This window comes from Epinephelus lanceolatus, chromosome 1 (assembly GCF_041903045.1).
Source record: "Epinephelus lanceolatus isolate andai-2023 chromosome 1, ASM4190304v1, whole genome shotgun sequence".
Classification (NCBI taxonomy): Eukaryota; Metazoa; Chordata; class Actinopteri; order Perciformes; family Serranidae; genus Epinephelus; species Epinephelus lanceolatus.
In genome coordinates, this window is record NC_135734.1 from 31,914,369 (window position 1) to 31,937,570 (window position 23,202).

Here is a 23,202-nt window from a genome sequence, read left to right on the forward strand (position 1 = left end):
TAAACCCTGCTGGAGGCGAACATCATTCAGTGTAAGAGGTAATTTGACCGAGGACTCATGCCTGTGGGTGGGATGGGTTGGGTTTTTGGGTGTGTGTGTGGAGCTTTACAGCAAGGAGTGGGTTTGCCCTCTGGCTTGTCCACGTTTCTGACAGGTATTCCTCAGTGTAACGTGACACAGGTGTTAAACAAGGAGACGTAATAGTGTCAGCGTGCAGATGGTGAGCAGCAACTCTACCTCTGTAACTCCTCTCCCCTGCAGGGCTTGTTAAGGTGTTTTTGAAGTTAGGGGAGATTAAACTTTAACACATGGTGTGGTCTGTGGATGTTTTAGTAACACAGATAAGATGGTGAGCTTTGAGGAAATTCAGGCAGCCAATGATCTTTTTTTGCAGGACCGCTAAAACCTGTGTGAGCAGTGTGAGTGTGTTTATCTGTTCAACAGTAAGGGAATACTTCCTGGAGTCTCTGCTGGTCTGTTGCAACTGCATGATAACAATACTCCAGCCCAGCCAGTCCAGCACATAACCTTCTGTAAAACTGCAACATGTGTTTTTTATGCATTGGTTTTTGTATGAATTAAACAGCTTGTGAGCTCAGAGGTGCTTGAAGGTAAGCTAATGGCTCTCTGGCTGTAGCTCCAGTACTGCACGTATATGAAAGTGGTATCAGTCTTCTCGTCTTCTAAATCTTGACCACATAGTGAATAAGCATGTTTCACAAAATGTCGAACTGTTCCCTCACAGGAGATGGCACAGCTTGTAGTACTTTTACAGATAGCCCACTTAAAGCCAAGTGACCCATTCAGATGTAATATAACTTGTCTTGGCCCAGAGTGTGAGCAGTGTGTGTGAAGGTCCTGTCAGTATTGACTCTTTACACACCGTGACATTTACTGTGTTGTACTTTTAAACTTTATCTTCCAGTCTTTGTCAGTAAAGCTAAAAACCTCCCTAATGTTGCCCACTGATTCCTGAGAAGGAATCGACTGCAGCTACATTGCTCTTTTAAATAATTCTTTGCACCCGAAAGTTGATTGGTTTGGTTTGTTTTTTTCCCGGAGTATTATAGACTAACTTATTTTTTCACTCATCTGTCATTGTCATCCGAACTGCCAGAAAATTGTTGGCATTGTATGTTTCTGCAAGGAATGCATACGTTACATTTGCATGTTATTATGTAGCAGATACATTGAAATTTTATGTTGTAACAATGCTGTGGTTAATGTGTGGTTACGTCTAGGTTAAAAAAACACTTGGTTATGGTTAGGAAAAAACATCTTTTGGCTCAAAATACATTTTTTGGGGAGCACAGTCCCTGCCACCAAAAAAGCTGCTGGAAAAACAGTGACGGGTCAATAAAAATGCCCACGTTTTATACTTAAAAAGCAGCAAAGCAGTAACTTGCTATATCAGTGGTTCCTTCCAACTGGTTTCAGCCACAGGATCCAGATTTCTTCTTAGTCATTAGTTCAGTGGCCACACAGTGTAATATATTCAGCATCATACTTGCATTAGTTTGCTGTCTCTGTCAAGTAGCTTTCTTTTAGTCACTCACTCTACAGCAGGAAACGGCACTTCAAAATAAAAGCTCAGTGCTGGAAATTCACTGTGATTCAAAATAAAGTGTGTTTTTTTACAAACTTGATACATTTGCAAGTCACTTGCGGTCATTCAGAATGGACCGGCGACGCACCAGTTGGGAACCACTGTGCTATATAACCAGCCGGGCTTGTTGTGTGTTGGTTTCCAACAGTGGTCTGCAGCTTGGCAGGTGTCTTGTTTTGGTGTCACGCCATCCAGTGTGGGAATCGGTGAGTGACTGTAATTCGTGCCTAAAAACTGATAGTGGAAAGTCTGCAGCACAAAACACAACAGTCATGAACAAAACAGTAGGGGGCAGTGTGGCGCACACTGGCATCTTGTGTGTTCGTGCATGAACACTGTGGCTCTGTGTGTGTGCAATAAAAGTTGAAAACACAGGTGTATGCATGAAAGACTGCATGCTCTATTGTCTTGAACACCACCAGTGTTTTATTACCTACTCCCCTATCAGTCCTGCAGTCAGTGCCTGTTGCTGTTTATTGATAAATGGAGCACTATGATGTCATTAACTGTTAACAGTGTTTGAGTTATCGGCTGTTATCAGTGTCTGTGTGGGTCAAGGAGTCTGCAGGAGATAAATCCTGGTTATCAGTTAAGTTTTATGAGCGCTAGGCTATAACGATGTCATGGCTGAACAGGTCAAAGTGATGTACAGACGGTGTACAGAGTAACGCTTGTCCCACTTTAACACTGACTTCATTATTACACTCCTGCTGTTGTTCTCTCACACCAGCTTTATCTCCCTTTTTACTCATCACAGAAGACATTTACTGTGTGTGAGGTATTACTGTAGGAATGCTGCCATTGCCCTTGGCTGAGACACTACTCCTTTAAACAGGAGGTGAGGGACTGTGGTGTCCACCCCTCTGCTTCTAAATGGTTTTTGTGGGTCAAATAATAAAGTATCACAGAAGTTCACTGTTATGAATCACAGTGCAGCAAGGGCACACTGCGTCTGTTAAAAGACAGTAAGACCATAATGCACTGGCCACACATTGATCTTTCTCAGGGTCAAACTGTTTTACTTTAACACATGATAATGACTTGTTGTCCAGTTCATCAACTATTTGTTGTTTGTTAGAACATTTTCAATTCAGTACTTCCCAGCCAACATTTGTATGCAGGCCCCTTGTGGGTAGCAAATGGGCTGAAAAAATGGGCCCTATATGTGACTGTTCACAGGCACCATATTGGCTCCATGCCACATGCCCAAGAGTGGGTTTACCCAAGTGGGCCCCATGTTGGTTACGCTAGGGCTACCTAGGTACCAAGTGGGTATGGGCCCGAAATAGGCATCAGTTCCGGGGCTCACTTGGGTAAACCTACCCATGTGGGCAATTGGCATTGGAGCAATATGGAACCTGCGTACAATCCAATATAAGACCCATTTTCTGTCCCATTTACCACCCACATGGGCCCCACAGACAAATGTTTGCTGGGTTGTACTTTGTATAATTGGTCACTCTGCTCTTTTTGTGGACTCCTGACTGTTAAGAAAAAAACTGAAGTAACTTTTTATCTTGTTCGTCGTACTATTGGTAAAAAAACTTTTTAATGGCAGAACATTTTTCAGTGTTGAAAACACTCTTCTATGTGTCTTTTCAGTCTGAAGCTGGAGCCTGCAGCCAGTTAGCTCAGCTTAGTACAGTATAACGACTGCAAACAGGAGGAAACAGCCTGCCTGGCTTCTTCCTGGAGTCTGCTGGTAACCTCACACTGACAACAAGACTCCAGGAAGTCACTGTGCTGTCCCCAAGAAACACTTTGTGTGTTCCAATACCCATACTAACACACTATATAGTATGCTAGAAAATGTTTCAGTATGTCCCAACACATATTATGTCAAATACAGTATGCCAAAAGTACCACGATGTTCTACTACATCCAGTCCGATTTTGCAGTATGCAAGCCAGCATGCTTTTCTGGCTATTCAGACCCACAATCCTCTGCGCAGTGGAAGATATACGTAACAAAATAGGTAACATTCAGTGATAATGTTAAGATCTGCTGCATTCCAAATCTCATACTCTTTATTTTAACTTCAAATTTCATGCCATGAACGATACACTGACTGAGGACTGATGACCAGTGGAATAGTAATAATAGGAATATTGATTGTTGAAGGGAACAAAATAATCATAAATATTACAAACAACCAAAGGACATTACTATAAAAATAACAATGAAAGAGAACTGCAGATGTAATTTCACTGTCGCAAATATATTAAAATCTACAATCGGTGCAGTTATAACTTTAAAGTTAAACATACACTGCAAAGTAAGCAGAGCTCTCCGTCTCTGGCAAACCCGGTGAGTGGAGTTTGTTTTATTTCAAAAATGACGGATATAAAAGCAAGAGGGTCAAAGTTCAGGGTGTAACGTTATGAGAAAGTAGTATGTCCCGACTGTGTGCACACTGCATGCAACAGTACGTACTTATTAAGGGCAGCTGCAGTGCCTACTAAAAGTAAAAGGTAAAAGATTCGGAATGCACCCACTTCTGCTGCAGACGAAATTGCATATGCACCACACGGCCAATATGTTGTTCAACCTTCTTTTGTGTACATACACAGCAGTATCTTTTTGGACCCACTGCGCTGTGTTTACCATGCCAGTTCCTGAGAGCCTCCTTGCTAGCTGGATACGCATTACCATGATAATCCATACCTGTTCAGCTCTACTGGCACCTGCAAGAATGATGACCCTCTGGAGTTTTGTTTTTTCATCACATCCATAGGAATAATGTTACTAGGGCTGTTATGCGAACTGCAGGTGAACTTGTGTATTTCCTCGGCATTCTTGCCACTAGATAACGCTTCAGTTTGCTAAATGCTAACAAGCTGATGTTTAGCAGACATAAAGTTTATGTGTGTGCCAAAGTTCACACCAAAGTTGGTGTGCTGACATCCCTGAAGTCGGACCACTAGCATGGCTAACAAAAAGCCCAAACCATGTTGTACCCAAAGCAAAGCTCAATAATCATGTAACATGTCATCCATCTGTAATGGTAACCCTATCACAACACTTTATATAGTGTTTCCTAAATTGCACATCAGGCAGCAGACTCATGACCAAAGTTATTTACTCCTAGAAGTTTTTATTAGTTATTGACATTAACAAACAAACTAAATAGCATGATAGTATGGGATTTAAAATGCAGCCTATGCTAAGCTACGCTAACTGGCTGATAGCTTCATATTTAGCAGACAGACATGAGAGAGATATGGATCCCCTCAGTAAGTGCATTTCTCAAAATGTGAAACGATTGTGAAGCACTATAACAAGTGTATATTTATTTATTTATAAGTGTATATGTAGTTTCTATCAAAAAGAATGGGGATTTAAGTCGTTACATGCACAGGTCTCTCTAGAGGTGAGTTGTCTGTGCAGCTAACTGGACAGTCATGCTGCTCAAAGAGCGCTTGACTTGGTTTAAATGTGAACATTGTGTAAATAAATCTGTTCAGTGCTTCCTATTCGAGATAACTGAAAAGCTGGTTGTGGGAAGTGACAGTTTCCCAGTCACTCCTCCTCACCATCAGTCTATCTCTTGTTGTCTTACCCTCCCACATTCATCTCTCTGTGCCTCTAGATACACCTCCCACTGCAGTTTAACTCACTACTCTGCACACACACACACACACACACACACACAGGCACTTACGTTAGTGTCACAGCTTTGTTAGTGTCTTGGTTCAGTGGGCGGCCATTAAGAATTAAGAGGGGCAGAGGGTCACCATGGTCACGGGGTCAAAGGTCAAGTGTCAGAGGGTCACAAGGTTGCAAGTCACAAGGTTAAATACAATCGACCCCTGTTGTTCAAGCATTTCTGTTTTGCACTTCGACAAAAAACAAAAAAAAGTAAAACTGTGTTGCTTTTTCTCCAGACGTATACATTTACACACCAGTAATCACTTCACACTGTTTAATGGTTTGTTCATGTTTTTCTCACTTGTGGAAAGACAATTGTCTCATTTCTTAAATACTTGTGTGTAGCTTGAAAACATGTGGTTTAAATGATTTACTTTTACCGGCTGTTTGTTGTTCCATCTGCGTTTAGATATAAACAGTAAGTGATTTTTTTTCCCCTCCCAAATTTAATTTGTTAAATTCCTTTGTAATGCCTTCCCTGTCATTGTGAACTCACAGAACACTTTTTGCCCCAGCTGATGCTTTCCACCTGACAGCAAGAAGTTTCTGTGGACACTAATATTCCACTAATATTACAAATATGACAATATTCCGAATTTAATGAAAACAGCGTATTCTGTGTGGATTTTCCGAATCAGGACTTTTCCAAATGAAACATTTTCCGATGAAGACGTGGGATATGCTGATGTTATTATGACATGTATACAGTGCATTCAGAATATGCATGTCAGCTGAGTTTTTACCGCAGTTTGCCACACACGGCATCTTGCATGTTCATGGTCAGCTCTGTGTAATGTCATGGATTTGTTGTACACAAGCCAACTCAGCAACAGTTTGCAAGGCTGTGGGGTAGAGATGCATGCTCACAAGAAAAGCCCACATTTCTGGTTGGAAGGAGAAACACACTTTTAAACATTATGAAAGACCTAGATAACAGTAGGTTTTGGATAAGTGCAAATATCATTATTCTGACCTTTTCTAAAAGGTTGTTGGAGGAATGAAGGAAGGAGGCTGTGTTTGCCAATGGTGGAAAACTTTGTTTAAAAAAATCCTGGCAATGACTGTTCCACTTTTCCATATTTTGACGTGATAAACAACATGTTAGGGCACGTTAATTGGAGTATGCACTTTTTTATTAACAGTTGTCTGAGTCAAATAGTCAGATGCTCAGGTTTTTATGTGTCCTCACCTGACAAGAGTGATTGCTTCTTGTACTCAGGGCTCCAACTACCTCTCTCAATATTGGCTGCTGGACTGAAAATGTGTAAGAACTCATGTCCTACATTTGCTCTCAGTAAATGCCACGCTTACTGGTCCCATACCAGCTCTGCTGTCTTAGCGAGGGAACTTTTCTCAGAGCCGTGCTGACCACACATACTTTACATTCCTCTCTTTTTGATAGCATTCGCCATAGTTACTGAGAATGAAATCAAACAGGACTGCAAAGCCTCCCACAAAGGAAAAAGTTAACCTTTCATAGTGCTAAAAAATATTCCTGCTGAGAGTTTTTTTTTTTGTGATTAATGAGGTCAGTTTATTTGATTAATGACTCCAGTATATGGTATTCAGAAAGTATTCTCAAGGTTATTTTGTGCAAGAATATACATTCCTTTAAAGAAGATAGGACGGGTGGTACATGGTAATACCTGATAGTCTGTGTGAACATACTCCTCTCAGAGAAGTATGTATTGTATTTGTAGTCTTGGCATCCAGCGATAAGGTTGTGTTGACGGCATCTGAACATGCCGAGGCTGTAATCCAGGCACAGATGCAGAACATGAGTGGTAATGGCACCGAGCCTACTGTCCCACGTAGGAGCTGTCTTGGCCAATAAATGATAAGCCCTCTGGGGTCAGTTTGTACCAGCTAATTGTTAGCACGGCGAGAATGTTGTCATTGGTCTCACCCGCTTATGGAGGCACGGCTCATTTTCCATTACCAGAAATAAGATCTGCTTGATGTTGTGTATATGAAATGCTTGATCTTCCTTTAGTTAGAAACAAAACAGACACTGACCAGAATTTGTCTATGTCAAAGTTAGATAACATTATTTTCCCAAATTTTAGTTTGAAAGAGACTTCTCCTTTACACCTGTCCTGTCATCATGCGAGACGTGAGAATCTCAGCCTGCTGCTAAGAAAAGATTTGCATCTCACAATCAGATCTGAGTTGTGTTCCAGGCAGTTGCATACTTGTAATAACACAGTCGATAGCCAACCTTGCATCGCCAAACGGTGAGAGCACAGCAACCGTCTGCCTTATGTGTGTTTTGTTTGTGCTGTAAACAAAATTTGGCAGGCTAGGAGGTAGGAGGAGGTGGAGGGACGGAGAGCACTTACAATTAGAGTCGGAGAGTTGGAAGAAAAAAAAGATTTAGAGGAAAGAAGAGGCTCAAGATGAACATTTAACAAAGGCTGCCAAGGCTCAATGTTGCATTGTGAGGGAAGAGTGGAGTTCAATCAATAGAGCAGTGAGTTCAGACTGTATAAGAGAGGAGAAAAAAAGTACACGCAGACAGCAGGTCAGTTTGAAAGAAGAGTGAGGCAGTTTGCTCAGCAAACAGACAGACTATAGGACACAGATGATGTCTTGGCTGTGAGAACATTTTGCCATGTGTCCATGTGGTCCTCATTCCAGCTGGATGAAATGTGTCGACTCTGGTTGAGGATCACAGCTTCGGACTTTAATGAGACTTAGAAGAACAATATTATGACTTCAATCTTTATATGAACAGATCAGATGTTGTACCAGCATTGATGATTAAATGGAGGGTCACTAATGCTGACCAAACTCTCATAAGGCATACACACACTTTATATGAGAGGGCGCCTTATGGACTAGTGGTTAAAGATTTACTATGCAGGATTTCCATTAAAAAAAAACAATTAACTCATTCCAAAGTAATCTCTGTGAATCATCGGTTACGACCCACACCAAGTGTGTGGCGGCCTATTTTTCTGCAGAGACTCTGCCCACTGGCTGTATTTTCTTATTTTCTGTGTTCGTAATGTTTCTTGGCATGTACCCCCACACTGCGCAGGTGAGGTCGGAAAAAGTTAGCAACCAGGTGCGAGACCATAAAGGCTAGTTCACATTACACGATTTTCACCCTGATTTTGTGTCGTGGAAACTATCGTAATCTTTTGAGTGTTCATACCTGGTGATGTGTGTTTCTGTCAGCGGGAGTCTCGCCAGCTGCGTTACGACCTGTGTGTGCACACCGCAAGATTTCTCCACTCAGCCCTCTCCGACAGAGCCCCAGATAACGCGGTGATGTCACCAAACTTGGAGACGACACATCGTAAAGGCATGGATATTCTTCCCAGTGTTGAATCAGATCTGCCTCCAGGGCCTGGGTGCAAACACAACGCGCTCCCTGTGATTCTGTGGATGCCGCCATTGTTGTTATTGCTCGCTGGCTTGTCAGTGTTGCCAGATCTTGGGAGAGAAACAAGCAACCAGAGCTATGGAAACAAGCCCAAAAGATGCGACTATCATGCGTTTAAATAACTAATTAGACGTAGAGAGAAAGGTAACGTTTAGAGAGCAAGCCCAAATAAGCAACTCCACTTTAGAAACAAGCCCAAAGTCACGGCTAATAAGCGGACCTGGCAAGTGGCAACCCTGCGGCTTGTCCTCCTCACATTTCTTCCGTCCTCCTGCGTGCTGGCGTGGGACGTATCCCGCCTCTCATTGGCTGATGCTCTTTGTCAGTCGTGTCAGACTTCTCCAGTTTTCTTGCATGCCAGATATCCAGTCCCAGTCACAGACGAGGGGGCGACTTGCTCGTAGGCTTGTTCACACATGAGGACTCGTTGTGGCAGACTATCTGCTGACTCACCTCCGACCCAAGGTGGCTCTCAAGATCCTCAGAAAGAGCCTACAGTGTCTACAGTGAATACTTGGAAGTTAGCCCGGCAGTTAGCTTAGTTAGTAGGGTTGAGCCGAGTACTTGGATGAAACGAGTATCCAGTACAGGAAATGTACTTCTTCTGAGTATGAGTATCAGCCGAGTACAGCGTGTCAATATCTGTACTGGTGATGAAGGAAAATCCTCATATATGAAGCTGTGTTTTATATCTTACTCTTGTGCTACAGATGCTCAGTTGAATTGGGAACTGGGGAGTTTTGAGGCCAGGTCAATGTTTTGACCTCATGTTCTTTGGGCCATTCCTGAACAGTTTTTGCTGTGTGGCATAGTGCATTGTCCTGCTTGCGGGGCCGCTGCCATCGAGGCCGCTGCCATCAGGGCCGCTGCCATCGGGGCCGCTGCCATCGGGGCCGCTGCCATCGGGGAGTGATGTTGCCATGAGGGGGTTTGCTTGGTCTGCAACGGTGTTTGAGTGAGTGGAGCGCGTCAAGTAGCATCCATATATATGCCAGGACGCAAAGTTTCCCAGCAGAGCATTGCACTGTAACAAGATAATCAATGTTATTCATTTCTCCTATATACATATGTAATATATTATATACATATGTGTGTGTCTGCGTGTGTGTATGTACACGCACACACACACACACACACACCACACTAGGCCAATAAAGCCTCAGATTCTACTGTAGTGATACTGTACCTAGTTTTACAAGAAATAAAAAGGAAATGATTACAGCAAACAAAACTTTGGATTTGTTAACACTAGGTTTCAATATTTGACACACACACACACACACACACACACACACAGACAACAAAGGTGGGAAATGACGAATAGCGTCACTTCCACACAATCACCTGTTGTTGTCATTGTTTCGGTGGAGCAACCTGATATTTCCTCTCCTGTGTGTGTGTGTGTGTGTGTGTGTGTGTGTGTGTGTGTTGAGGATCTTTTCTACCCAAACACTCCCAACAACCTTTTGGTGTCTGGTTGCTGCTGTGTAATTGTGCTTTTGAGTGCCACAGAGGTGATGTAAATGTCTTCACAGAAAGCCAACCTTGTGTTTGTTTGCTGGTGGGATTTATCTGTATGGACTTTGTCAAAAGTTTGACTTCTAGATGATTTGAAAATTGTGGAACACCACAGTATCCTAACTTGTAATACCGGTCTGTCCTATTCAGCATTATACGTGTAATCAAACCTTTTACGGCCTCGAAGTTTGTGTAAAAGTCACAGCTGAGTAACCGCCCTGACGCTAAGAGCTGAGACAATGAATTTTAGAGGGGATAAATGTCTTCAGTGCATGATGTCACCATGTAAACAAAGCTGATAATGGTGTGGTGGTATTTCAACAGAGGGCGCCATAAAGTAAACAAGGATTTGACCTTTGATCTCTGCCACAGTGAAAGTTGTTAATCCACCGTGGGTTAATAAAGATTGTGTTTGTGATAAAGTTTGGGCCCTCTTGAGAAACCTGCAACAAGCTATTCCTCCTTTATTCATTTTCAACAAGGCATAAAGTTTGATTAAGTAAACTGAAAGACAAAATTCAAGGTTGGGAAACTCTGAAGCACTTTTTTGTTCCACTCAACCATCATTTTACGATCTTTTATTCTGTCAGTGTTTGTGTCACAACACGGGAGCGTGTTAATAAGCATTACGATGAATCACCACCTGGCCTGTGCGGTGTTGTTATCCAGACACACCCACTCTACAGAGAAGCCCAGACCTGTTCAGAGAGACACACAACACTGCAGGGGATTTAGTGGGTGTGGTTGCGCCGTGGCGTGATAGATTAGATAAATAAATATACAGGCAGGAAGTAAGGGGGATAATGACAGGAAGGGAGTGATGAAAAGCAGTTGTATACCCACACTACTTATTGAAAGATGGGTGAATGGGTGGGCGCAGTCATAGATCCTAAACCCATCTCATTTTAAAGTAAACTTAAGGGATGAACGAGGTCCAGAGCTTATTTTATAAGGACAGAGGATATTATAAACCTGCTCATGTCTGTAGCAGATGAATTATTCATCAGTAAAATGAGGTTAAGTGAGCCAGTGATGCTTTTCCACAAAGCTTTGCATTCAATTACGTGGACACTTGAATTTTTTATAGCAGCGGTGATGCCACAGCCCGCCTTCCTCTACAGCTGACATCACTGTGGGTCATCAGCCTCACAGCAAGCACCTCTCTCTCCACATCTGAGTCATGCTGAATGGAGCAATTTGGGGAAACAGTGAGGAGAAATGGTTATTACCACAGTGGGCTAAGTTATGTGTAACAGCGTGTCCCTGCCTATGGAAGAAAGATGTGGAATTTCACCAACTTGTTGTGTAACCATTAATCTCCTTAGTGTACTTATTCAGTCTTACAGCATGCCAGCCCCAGAACAAAGACTTTGTGTTAGAGACTGTTTCCACTTTTTAAGCTAATTTGAAGTCAAGTGTGTGTGTGTGTGTGTGTGTGTGTGTGTGTGTGTGTGTGTGTGTGTGTGGTAATTGCAAGACAAATGAGTGCGCTGAAGTAAACGCGGCAGCCACAGGGAAACAAATTAAGAAGCTAATAACCAGCAGCAACACCAAACTGAACTGATGTAGAAAGGCTCCCAAAAGTAAGCTTTTATTAAACGTTATATGAGACAAAAGGCAGTAAAACAATTTTATATGAATGAATCAATGATTGACTTTATTTTGAACCACAAAACACAATAAAATATAAACAAATATGAACAAGACAAAGATAACAGTGTCCAAAAAGGAGTAGGTACAGTAGAAGTAAAACTTACAAGTCCCTGCCCCTTTCTCACATTTCTTCTTTTAACTCATATATTATTTCAACAAATTCCCAAATTTATTTTCAACTATCCCCAGTCTATTTACCACCAAATTAAATAAATAAGTAATAAACCCAGTTTATTTACAGTCCAAGTACCACCCAGTGTTACAAGATAAATATGTACTCCCCTAACACAACCTCTCCTTGTCAAGTGAATTATTTCTCGCTTTAAACATGATCATTGCAGTTTTAAATTTGACCAGGTCTAAAAATTTCAATGCATGTGATTTTAAAAACAGTGTATACTTGATTTGTTTTATTTAGATTGTGATGTTTACTGTGATATGAACCTAGATATCACCTGAGACTTTGGATATCGTAATATCCTAAGTGGTGTCTTTTCCTGGTTTTAAAGGCTGCATTACAGTGACGTTATGTAATTTTTCTTACCAGACTGTTCTAACTGTATTATTATGTGCCTGCTTAGCACAGTTTGTTCTGTAACCTGACCCAGCCCTCTGACACCAGATCTAATCCTATACTCAGATGCACTTTTCAAGTAATTTGGTTAGGCAAAATGTTTATAGTGATCATTATAGGACAGTAAATCTAAGATATTTTAGTTTAAAATGAAAGTAATTAAATTATTTTTTGCTTATTTTTGTAATATGGAGCAGCACATCTCCACAATGGCTATGTCTGCTCATAATGCACCTGATGCTTTTATATTCCAGCCGGCACAGAAGACAGAGCAGACACACAGAGTCACCAGTCAAAGGATTAAATGTTAAAACATCAAATTAAATTATTATTCTCAGTTTATTGTAATATATTCATCATCCACACCCACAGTCCCACCTGCATGCTCCTTGTTTTGTCACCCAGAACCGAACCTGGATATGAAATTAAGACAAAACACCACCTATGAATCCCCTTTTTGAGGGTCAGCTGCTGGATATCCGACCTGATGCAGCTCTCTGCCACTTAGTCCTTGTGTCCACATTACTGATTATTATTTATAAAAAATCTAATTGTGCAGGCTAAATATTTTGTAAGAGCACTAAGAGTCAACCCTACTGTAAAATTTCAATATCGATATTGAGGTTTCTGGTCAAAAATATTGTGATAATTGATTTTCTCTATATCGCTCAGCCCTAACTGAGAATGTGAAAACTGCATGGTGTCTTTTTATGTATAATGGCATCGTTAGTGCTTTTTGAAACTCACCTTTTGTTGTAAATATAGATGAAAGGATTGTTGATGATTTACTTCTGAGTTGACTAATTCACTGCATGAGAGACACAAAGGTTGGGCAGTTGAGGAGCCAGACAGGTGGTCAACAGCTCAGAATGGAGATGGGACATTTTGCCATCTTTGACAGTCTTAATCATCCAGAAGAAGATTTTGGAGAGCTATTAAGTCTTTATCTGCCTGAGGGAGCTCCAAAATGCCTCGTTGCATGGCCAAGGACAGATCTTATCTGTTAAATTGTTTACACTTTGTATCTTTTTTCTCTTTGTTTGTCTGTTTTAGACTCTTCTAAAAGTTGCTTCAGGTTAAATTGGTTTACCTCTTAAAAACATTTTTAACTGCACCGTATAACAAATTAAATTTGAAGGAATCCAACATTTAAAGGTGGAGTTGTCATGTCTACTTTGTTGTTTTTGTGGGAGTCAGAATGTCTATTTAACCTCTGTTTATTATTTGTGCAGGCCGCACACATTCTTTTGGTCACTTTCACTCCTGGCAGTAATTGTCACAGGTGTGGGTGTGGTTTCACATTATTTTACTTGTTCATTCACTGCACTGGTTTGGCAGCTTTTAGACGAAGAGGATGAGTTTTGGCTCTGATATTTTTCTGCTGACCTCTGTTGACCTAGTGTAAAGATGTTCATGTGACATTTGTGTGCATGGATGGACTTTGCCTCCCACCTGAACCAGTTGAGCGGTTTGATCGCAGCTTTGTGGTTTATTGTTCCTGAAAAATTGTAAAATGTGGAACTTTACAAAGCCTGCAACAATTTAATTCTGACTTCCTGCAACAACTTTTTTGTATGTTATTTCACACATGAGCAACATGTCTCGGCTTCAGCCTCATACTGTTTCAGATGCACTGCTCTGAGTTTCAGCCTTTGAGTTAGTTGTGACATGCAGCACCAGCTGTAGTAGAAGCAGCCACACTGAATGGACTCTCTGTCTGCTGCTCTCTGAGTGTGTGTGTGTGTGTGTGAAACTGAAAACAATGGGTATCCAATGAGACAAGAGCCATGTTCCTTTAGTTCAGAGCCCCTGTTAGAGGGGTGGGAGGGGAGAGGCCTTTTGTGTGTGTTTGTGAGTGTAGGAGAAATAAAGGGGGAGGCGTAAGGGGGAGTTAGGGTAGATGTGCATGTGTAAATAGATGGGTACACTCCGTCTTCGTGTTGTTTTGAAGTTGTGTTCTGCGTGTGTACGTGAGAGAGAGGGTGAGACAGGGGGTAAAGTCCTCAGTGTAATTAGTCTGTTAATCCAGTGTGGAGCTGTGTTAGAAGTTAGGAGAGGCCTGTGTTAGTGAGACAGAGGTCAGTGAACCAGCCATAACTTTGTCTGATAGACGTAGTCTACAGTGCTGCATGGAGCCCAGGGTATAAAAGCAAATCCACCTGGCTGAAAACTTCACCTCTCCTTTAGGTTCCCCATAATTCACTGTCTCCCTTGCTGTTTTTCCTTGTTGTGTATGACTGGATTTTACATTTTCTGTCTCTCTGAGTCATTTCCACTACTTTGACTTCAAAGCTACGGCTAACCTCTTGAGTTTGCACTGACATCGCAGGTATTTACTATCCTACTTTGAGCTTTCCTTGACACCTCTCATTTCCCGGTCTGTGTGTTTTGCGGGGTACGTGTCACATGAAAACATGCACATGGCAAACGTGTGTTTGTGTATAAGCTCACGCTCTGCAGCGCGGGCACACCCTGCTCATTATGTTCTCACTCAGATACCCAGAAGAAGCTGTTCTTTACCCCTCTACACACAAACCATGTCATCTGATTACAGCTATATTCACAGTCTATACCTTTATCCTCTTCTCATCCCATGTGCCTGCTGCTTTAATCCACATCAGTCCCCTTTATTGAAGACTGAACGTGGGTTTAGCCCATCTCAAACACCAGGGGGCAGGAGAGAACCACTCTGAAACTGTGGAGGCTTTACAGGGCCTGGGTAACTTTGTATATCTGTTAACATCAACTTCAGCTTTTCCTTCATTTATAAGACAACTATAAGACATTTGCACAGATTTTTGTTGTCATATTACACATAGAATATAAAGATACACTGTTATTTTTCCTATTCCTATTTGAGGCGGGATCATGGTACAAGAAAAGTCCGTCTACTCTAGTTTTTGTGCTGTTGTAACAAACATGGCACATAAACTCTCCAGGGGTTTTTCAGGAGGAGTTTTCCTTAATTTGCTGTGAGGGTCCAGGGATAGAGGGTGTCATATGTTGTAAAGCCCTTTGAGGCAAATTGGGATTGAAAAAATTAATTGAAGTAAGAAAAACGATGTAGAAACCTTTAAGAGAAGCACAGTTTCCTTGCTATCTCCCCCACTTCTTATTAATTTAAATCTTTTCCTTCTCTTATCATCTACCATTTTGCTTTAAACAATCATTACATTATTCCCATTCAGACAGGCTTACACTGACTTATCAGACTTTATAGCTCCTATGCTTTCACTATAATATTCACAGCAGACAGAGACTCATGCAGTCATATAAGTTTATAGCAGTCTTAACATACTTTTATGGCACTTTGTAATCTCCCCACCTATCATGTCTTCATTCCTAACAGCACTTAATGGTGTATTTCAACTATATAGGGCATACTTGCAAAACTGCAGTATTGGTGCTGGTTGCACATTTTTATATGCTTTATGCCTTCCTATAAATTTAATATGGGATTACTGCAGCTCTTTGGGTGTCTGGATGTGTTTGGAGAGGCTGATCTTGCGCGTAAAACATCCCTGATATTTGAGGCGCTCCAGGGATTTAGCGAGCATGCCCAGTGCGCCCCTCTCAGCACCAGAGGAAACCACTGGTGCAGCATAGGAGTCATACCAAGCATAGCCTGCGTGTCAGTGCAGTCGACTTACAGCTGGCTGTGAGGAGAACTGACGCTACTCTTTTTTTCCACCTCTCTATCACCGCGATACGTTTATTGTACTCATATTTCAAAAAAAGTATCATAAACTCTGCGCACGGGGTTTTTATTTTATTAAAGGGGGGTTTGTAGAAAACTTAAGTTGGAGGCTGGGCCTTTAGCTTTTTGACCGTCGACTTGAGAGAAGAAGAAGAAGAAGAAAAAAAGAAGCTGGTCTTTTTTGTGGTGTTGTTGTAAAAACTCGATAAATGCTACTAACGAAAATGGACCTGTTGAACTACCAGTACCTGGACAAGATGAACAACAACATTGGCATTCTCTGCTACGAAGGTAAAGTGAAGGAGAGCTGTTTGTTTGTGGCCGTTAACGTTGTGAGTGAACGTCAGCAACGCTGCTCGAAGTTTTCACTCAACTTTTTAAGCTAACGTTAGCCGTTAACTTACTTTATTCAAGCTACGCAGAGTAACCTGTTTCTTTAAACATATATGTTAATTTAATAAATGTTTGCTCGATTTATAATTAAATCTACTTCACATTTTTAATGACTTTTAAAGGGTTTGAACGTGGTGCCAACTTCTTTCCTCCACGGGACGTTGTTTTAACCGTTAGCAACGTAGTTAACGTTAGCTTAAAATTTCACTTGCTAGTTTATCTGAAAACAACCGGAAGTGCTTTTTAAAGCCTGTCTTTATCATTTTTCTGTGCCATTATTGACCCATTTTCCGAAAGGAGGATCCGGCTAATGGTTGAGATCAAAGGCTGACGAACAGGCTGCAAGTTGTGTGTGTGAATTTCATGGCTCTCCTCCTATGGCTGACTCACTCCATATTACTAGTAGCTCAGCTATTTAGACTCTCTGCTCTCTATTATTCATCATCCTCCTGCATTCCTGACTTTGTGATATTCGTGGTTATATGTCTGGCTTGAGCTGAATCAGATTGTGACAGAGTCTGAAGGATTGACTCAGTGTGTCGTTTAGTGATCTGACCCAGTGTCTTTCTGATAAGGCTGGGGTTTATCTTGTCTTTGCTCTGTTTTTCCTAGCATGCACCATGTGTTATTTCTACATACGCAGTGTTGGATTTTGTGTTACGGCATGAATGCACAGAGCAGGAGCTTCCATATATTTGCAATGTGACTGGCTTTGGAGGATTGTAACTCCAGTCCTGTGCCCTACAGTGAATGCTCACATGTCAGGCGTTGTAATATCATCCAGTCTTTTTGGGGGCTGAATACAAATTGCTTTCTGTGTCCCTCTGCAGGGGGGAAGAGTAGATGGGAGTTGTTCTGCAGAACAGGGTTGGAAATTAACTTTTTTTGTCCACCTGCAACTGTGGCTGGTGGCTTGCCAAATCCACCAGCCACTCAATAGATTGTTTTGTCTTTTTTGGTTGGAGAGTGAAGCTAATCTAGCAGCCACTTGAATATTTGGTGCTAATTTCCAACTCCTGATTCACAACCAACTCCAGCATTGAAAAGAGAAAAAGTCCAATCACAATTTTTAGATTCTGTCATGAACCGCAACTGATATCTTTATAAGCAAGGAATTTACTACGCAGGACATAGTAGGAGCAAAAATGTTTGGATTGCATGATAGGATTGTTGTTGAAAAACGGTGACTAATGATTAATCTCCATCCCAGGTTGATACAAAACACAAAAGCTCCAGCCAAAAACATTTTCCTGAGAAGCTGATCAGCAGGCTTCCTTTTCATCTCTTCTCCCCCTCTCTGCTGTGCATTAGCCTACTTTCCCCTTAATGCCACTGTGCCACAGTTAGCACCTCCTCTCTACATCTAACATATAATGAACTTTTAATAGCTCTCCTATTCGGACTGTACAACTGAAAACCATTTCACAGATTTGCAGGGAGGGTCAGAGAGGCAGTTTGGCAGGTGGCCAATTTACCATTTTACAGGAGCAGGTAGTGGGAACATGTTTCTCTTTAAGTAGTTGTGCATGTGATTATTGTGTCTGTCAACATACATGTACTTTTGTCTGTTTCTAATGCTTTGTTGTGTTGCTGTAATTCCTGTTTGACAATTGTGTGACACCAAACTGTAGCTTTAAGCATGTGACTTTTCAAGTTTAGCTCAGGAGTTTGGGCACGCATGCCATTTTTGAGACATTTCAGTGACTGTAAAACTTTCTCTTTAGTGTGGTGATAGTGCTGCAGATAGGACTGCCCCAGGCCTGGAATTGAAGCCAATCTGAAGGGTTCGCTGTGTCACTGCAAAGCTTGGGCTTTCTCATGTTTCATCCTGTCCATCTCAGTGAAGAAAATTACAGGAGTGAAGAGGGGAGGGGACTACTTTTAGTGGTGTTCCTATCCTTGTATATCCTCTGGGTGTCTCTTGCATGTGATGGGTTAGACACAATGCTTTATTTCTATCTCGGGAAGCACATCTCTGCAGGCCCATTTATTGTTTTTTTCTGGTTTTGTGAGTGTTGCTTTTAGCTGACTGAGCTAAAATCTGACTCCATCATGTGCCTCATGATAAGAAAACAAAAGATAAAAGAAGAGGGAAAAGAGCCAACCAGTAGAAAGAGTGAAAGAAAAGCCCTTCATGTTCAAACATGTTGAGCCAAGAAGGGGGTTGGAGGAGCTTTGTGATAGTGTGGGTGTGCTGACTTGTTATTGTATGCTTGAGCACTCGAACTCATACATTCTCCGACAAATGCACACGTAGCTGCTCACACATAGTGGTACACTGTCTCAAGAGCTTCAGATCTGTTCTGACGCTTTCACGCTGCTGTCATCATCAACATTTATTAGCAAGTGCAGATGTGACACATGACCAGTTATCTCATACCCTGATCAAGACAAGTGTTAGGTGTGTTAATACAGTATGCAGCATATTTACAACTACATACTGCAAATCAGTCTACATAATCTGATGCTTGTATAAATATATTAATCTAAAAATTTGATTTAAGTGTGTAGTTAGCTTGCATTATCCTGTCTTTCCCAGTAACCTGTGGTTTAATGATTTGTTTGAAGATCAGGTCGATTTGTGGAAGGATGTGAAGTGACATACAGTAAGCATAATGTCAGTGCCATGAAAAAGAAACAAGATAAATAGAACAAATTTATTGAGGTCTATTTTGTCTCTTGGCTGATGCATTAATAGTTAAAGTTAAGTAAGAAGACTTTGGTATTACTCCAGTTCCCTCCACAATTTTTCTGGTGCATGAATGTAAAATGAAACGACATAGTGAATCAGACTTGGGTGTATATATTTGCTATAGTAAAAAGAAAGATTGATAGTAATCCCAGGTGTGTGAACTGGGTTATAGTCGCTCAATTCTGACTTTAATTTGACTGACTGAGTTTGGTTAATATAATAGAAAAATGACTTTCTCTTATCTGTTTGGGCCTGTTTTTACCCCTTGTGTGAAAGTCTTTACTGGATAGATGGAGTGCTTTTGCATACTGAAAATTGGCTTTGAATAGGAACCAGTTCTGTGGATTAAGTAATAAAGTCATAAGTTGTTGTTGCCCTTGAGCTGCTGGCATTCGGTGCTTATGATGCCAGGTAGCATGGCAGGAAAGGAGCTCTGAAGTCAAACCATGGTGTCTTGCTAAAGAGTCAAACCATGGTGAATGTAACCTTTCCCAGTGTGCACTTTAGCACCCATTACATCACATGGAATCACACAATAACGTTGTTACAGTAACTGAGGAAGGAAGCTTGTTGATTAGCTGTTCAGCAATTCCACTACATGTGCAGCATGGTAAACAATTGCTCCAGTATCCTGCAATCCCACACCAGCTGATTGCTGAAATTTAATTTCAAATCATTGTATCTCCCAACCACATTTAACTGTGCTGTTGTTTGTATTTTTAGAAATTATATGATGATGTTTTTAGTCAGTTGTGTGAGGGATTTGCTCCCAGACTCTGTTGGAGGATATGTGCTATATGCAATGTTATCTCTCTCTTTCCCTGTTTGTCTGTTCTCTCCAGCTCTCCCTTTCTCTTTCTGTAAAGCTGCTATCAGTTGTAGCCTGGCAGGGAGCGGTACAGGGGAATGCTGACTGTCCCTTTTTGCAGCTGAGCAGTAGAAAATAAACAAGGTTGAAAACCTCCTCAAAGCCACGTACTGTACTTCTGTCAACTTCTCTCCCTCTTTGTACGCCTGTCTTGCTCTCCTCTTTCCTCTCTATGTCAGAGATCAAACCAATCTAACATCCGGTTAAAAAGTTCAGCTCACACAGGCAAGAACTCCTGTGGAAGAACCCTTTTGTATGTCCTTTATGTATTTAAAGCCTAAAACCTCTATGGACTTAGAAAATAAAGACAACCCAGTGGGCTAAGTTCAGGTTACTGAGGAACCCTGCCAAAAATAATCACTTTGCTGCTTTGCAGAGAGAGAGAGGAGGACATGCTTGGACTCATCCTTTTTTTAAGTATCTGAAGGGGGGAAAGGAGAGTGGGAGAAGGAGAGAGGGAAATGAAGAGATAGAGAGGTTCACCTCTGTTTGTAATCCAATCTCATTCTGATTCCAAGCTGTTTGAAGTTCTGTCAAGAGAAATAGGCTTTGATCATGTGGACCTAATGAACTGAGGGAGCAGAGAGGGGATAGAGAGGAGTTTTACTTCTGTGCTGCAGCCGTCATTCCACTGATTGTCTGCCGGTTGGAAAAAAAATCACAACATTGCAGTATTTCTTATGTACTGAACAAATATATTGAATAGATAGACAGTAGGGTAGAGCTGAGAGAGCTTTCTGCATTTTATTTTTCCTGCTGCTGTGCAGATATCATTTCAGAATCACCAGTACACAAATTTTTACCAGTAAAAGTCTGTTATTGTGAAAGAGCCATGCCTCATATTGGTTAATTAAAATTAAAACGTCAACTGTCAGCAAAAAACTGAACATTATAACCTTCATGAATGTAGGAGTTATTGCAGGGCTGCATTAGTTTTAGATAGGTGAACCTAAGTGGTAACTGAGTGTAATGCAGGTTCACTGTTGAGCAGCAGTTAGGTCAACAGCGTCTGACTCTATACGGTCAAATGTCTTATTTGTTGGCCGGGGAAACCCTCACAGATTCACTCCTGAACCTCTAACAAGCCATTATGTATCCTGGGTCCTGATTGGACAGAGTGGTGTCACAGTCTCCCTTCTTTTATTGCCATCCCTCTGTCCTGCCAAAAACAATGATGTCACCCTTGTTGCCATGGTACACAATGGGGCGAGCAGGAACATGCCAGAGAGAGGGAGAGAAGGAGAGAGGGGAGGAGCTGCCGTGTTGTTTGGGAGGCCATGCTAAAACTAAACATACATGGAGGAACAGTGGAGGAATAGGGCACACATTTTATTACAGTACAAAGCCTTTTCAGTGTGTGTGTGCGTGCACGCCGGCCTTCTGAATGACTTAATGATGTAATTGTTTTCAGATCAGTTTAAACTGGTATTTACCCTGATTTTATGGCTTCGTGCATCAAGAGGTCTCTCCTCTTACAAAAAAACTGTCGACTGTAACTTACAGGAAACTTCCTCTGGCAGTTAACATGGCTGAGAAAATGTTAGCAGTGAACAAACAGTATAGTGTTATACTGCTAACCAGGGGTGGGGGGACAATTGATACAGCATAGTATTGTGATATTGGTGATAATATCGTATCGTGGATCCTCTGGTGAATCTCACCCCTACTGCCAACAGTAATTAAAGTGCCAATTTCATTCATATTGAATTTTTTAAAAACGTACAAAATAAAAATGAAATAAATGCTGTTTATTTAGCTCACTGGAATCTTTTTTTTTTTTTAAATGAGCAATATCCAGCAGGTTAATTAGTACTTAGTGCCTTTGGTTTATTTATGACTGATTGTCCAAATGGTAGGCCTAAGTCATGTATTTTTTGTCCAGAGTAGAATAACATTCGGACATTCAGACTAGGGATGTTAGTGGTTAACCGTAGATCAATTGTTGCTCATCTGGCGATTATCACTGGTTACTCCATCCCAACCAGTGGTGGCATTGCTTTGGAAACATTGTGGCCACCCTCTGGTCTCCCCTCTGGTTGCCCCAGTGGCTTAATTTTGACCTGCAAAACCTGTTAAATCATGGGTATGTTAAATGGGTATCTTCTAAATGGACAGTGCTTCGAAATGTGGCGCTAAAGCTCATGGAATCAACAGCATGCTGGACCAAAAGGAACAGTGCTGCTTGTATTTCCGGTCTTTTTTTTTTTTTAGGTTAGATACTGGTTCATGGATGTCGGGCTACTGAAAGCAAAATTGACATCCCTAATGTAGAAATGTAAACAGTACTGTTTGAATGATTTCATCTCAACTGTGAAATAATCACTGCTGTGAAACAAATCTCTGAAACATAATCAACAATACATTTGAACATTATTTTGTAATATAAAACTGAAATCAAACCGGAGTAACCAATTGGTGTTGCAGTCCAAGGGGTTGTGTTAGTAACTAAATGTTGTATGGGAGTAGTTATGGAGAAAGCTGCACGTAGCATGGGAGTTCTGGTCTGGGCTTTGTGTTTTGTTTGGGAAAAGTCAGACAGATACATGAGGTCGAAGCAGTGGAAAGTCCCCGTGCTGAGACAGAGCCAGTGGTAGTTTTCCTGATTCTCTTTTTGCTCTTACTCCCACTCACTGACGCCTCTGTAGGCCTCCTGTACCCAGGACAAGACTGGGGGTTCGCAGAGAGAGTCGTACACACAGAGAGAAATAGTTCACACCACACACACAAACGTATGCAGAGCCCATCCACAACTATTTCTTCCAAAACATTCCTAACCAGATACTCCTCTGCTTGTGCCAAAAGTTTGTGCCTCACTCAGCAAACTGTATAAGTCAACAAAATCCAAAGTTTGAGCTGGAACACAACATGTATAGTAACACTGTCGAGAAGTAGTTTATGTGGTCAGCTTGTTTAAAGTGGCAATAAAACAGTTCTACTTGAAAATACCATAATTTTGACTAATTACCATAATTTACACCCATGGTTAAGCGATGTGTTGTAAGCAGAGTTGACAGCAACGACACAAGTGTCAGTTCATTCTGACAGTCATGTTTGAAATGACCAAAAGTAGAGCCAAATGTTGTTCTGCAAACTTCATAAATAATCTGACTGTATAATAACACAGTTCTTTGCTTACTGCACCGGTGCTATACTTTTAAATTTGTT

At 41.4% G+C, this 23,202-nt stretch overlaps 1 protein-coding gene across 2 annotated transcripts in view; it reads left to right on the forward strand.

Annotated features, from left to right (window-relative positions):
- Positions 1 to 23,202, forward strand: part of vgll4b (vestigial-like family member 4b) — a 47,256-nt gene that overhangs the window by 11,155 nt on the left and 12,899 nt on the right. Inside the window, exon 1 of one of the 2 annotated variants that reach the window (XM_033627369.2) lies at positions 16,019 to 16,375. The exons of the other annotated variant lie outside the window; for it this stretch is intronic. Coding sequence (XP_033483260.1) covers positions 16,294 to 16,375 — 82 coding nt within the window. The 5' untranslated portion in view covers positions 16,019 to 16,293. Of the gene's footprint in view, positions 1 to 16,018; positions 16,376 to 23,202 lie in introns of those variants that run through there. 2 annotated transcript variants of the gene reach the window in all.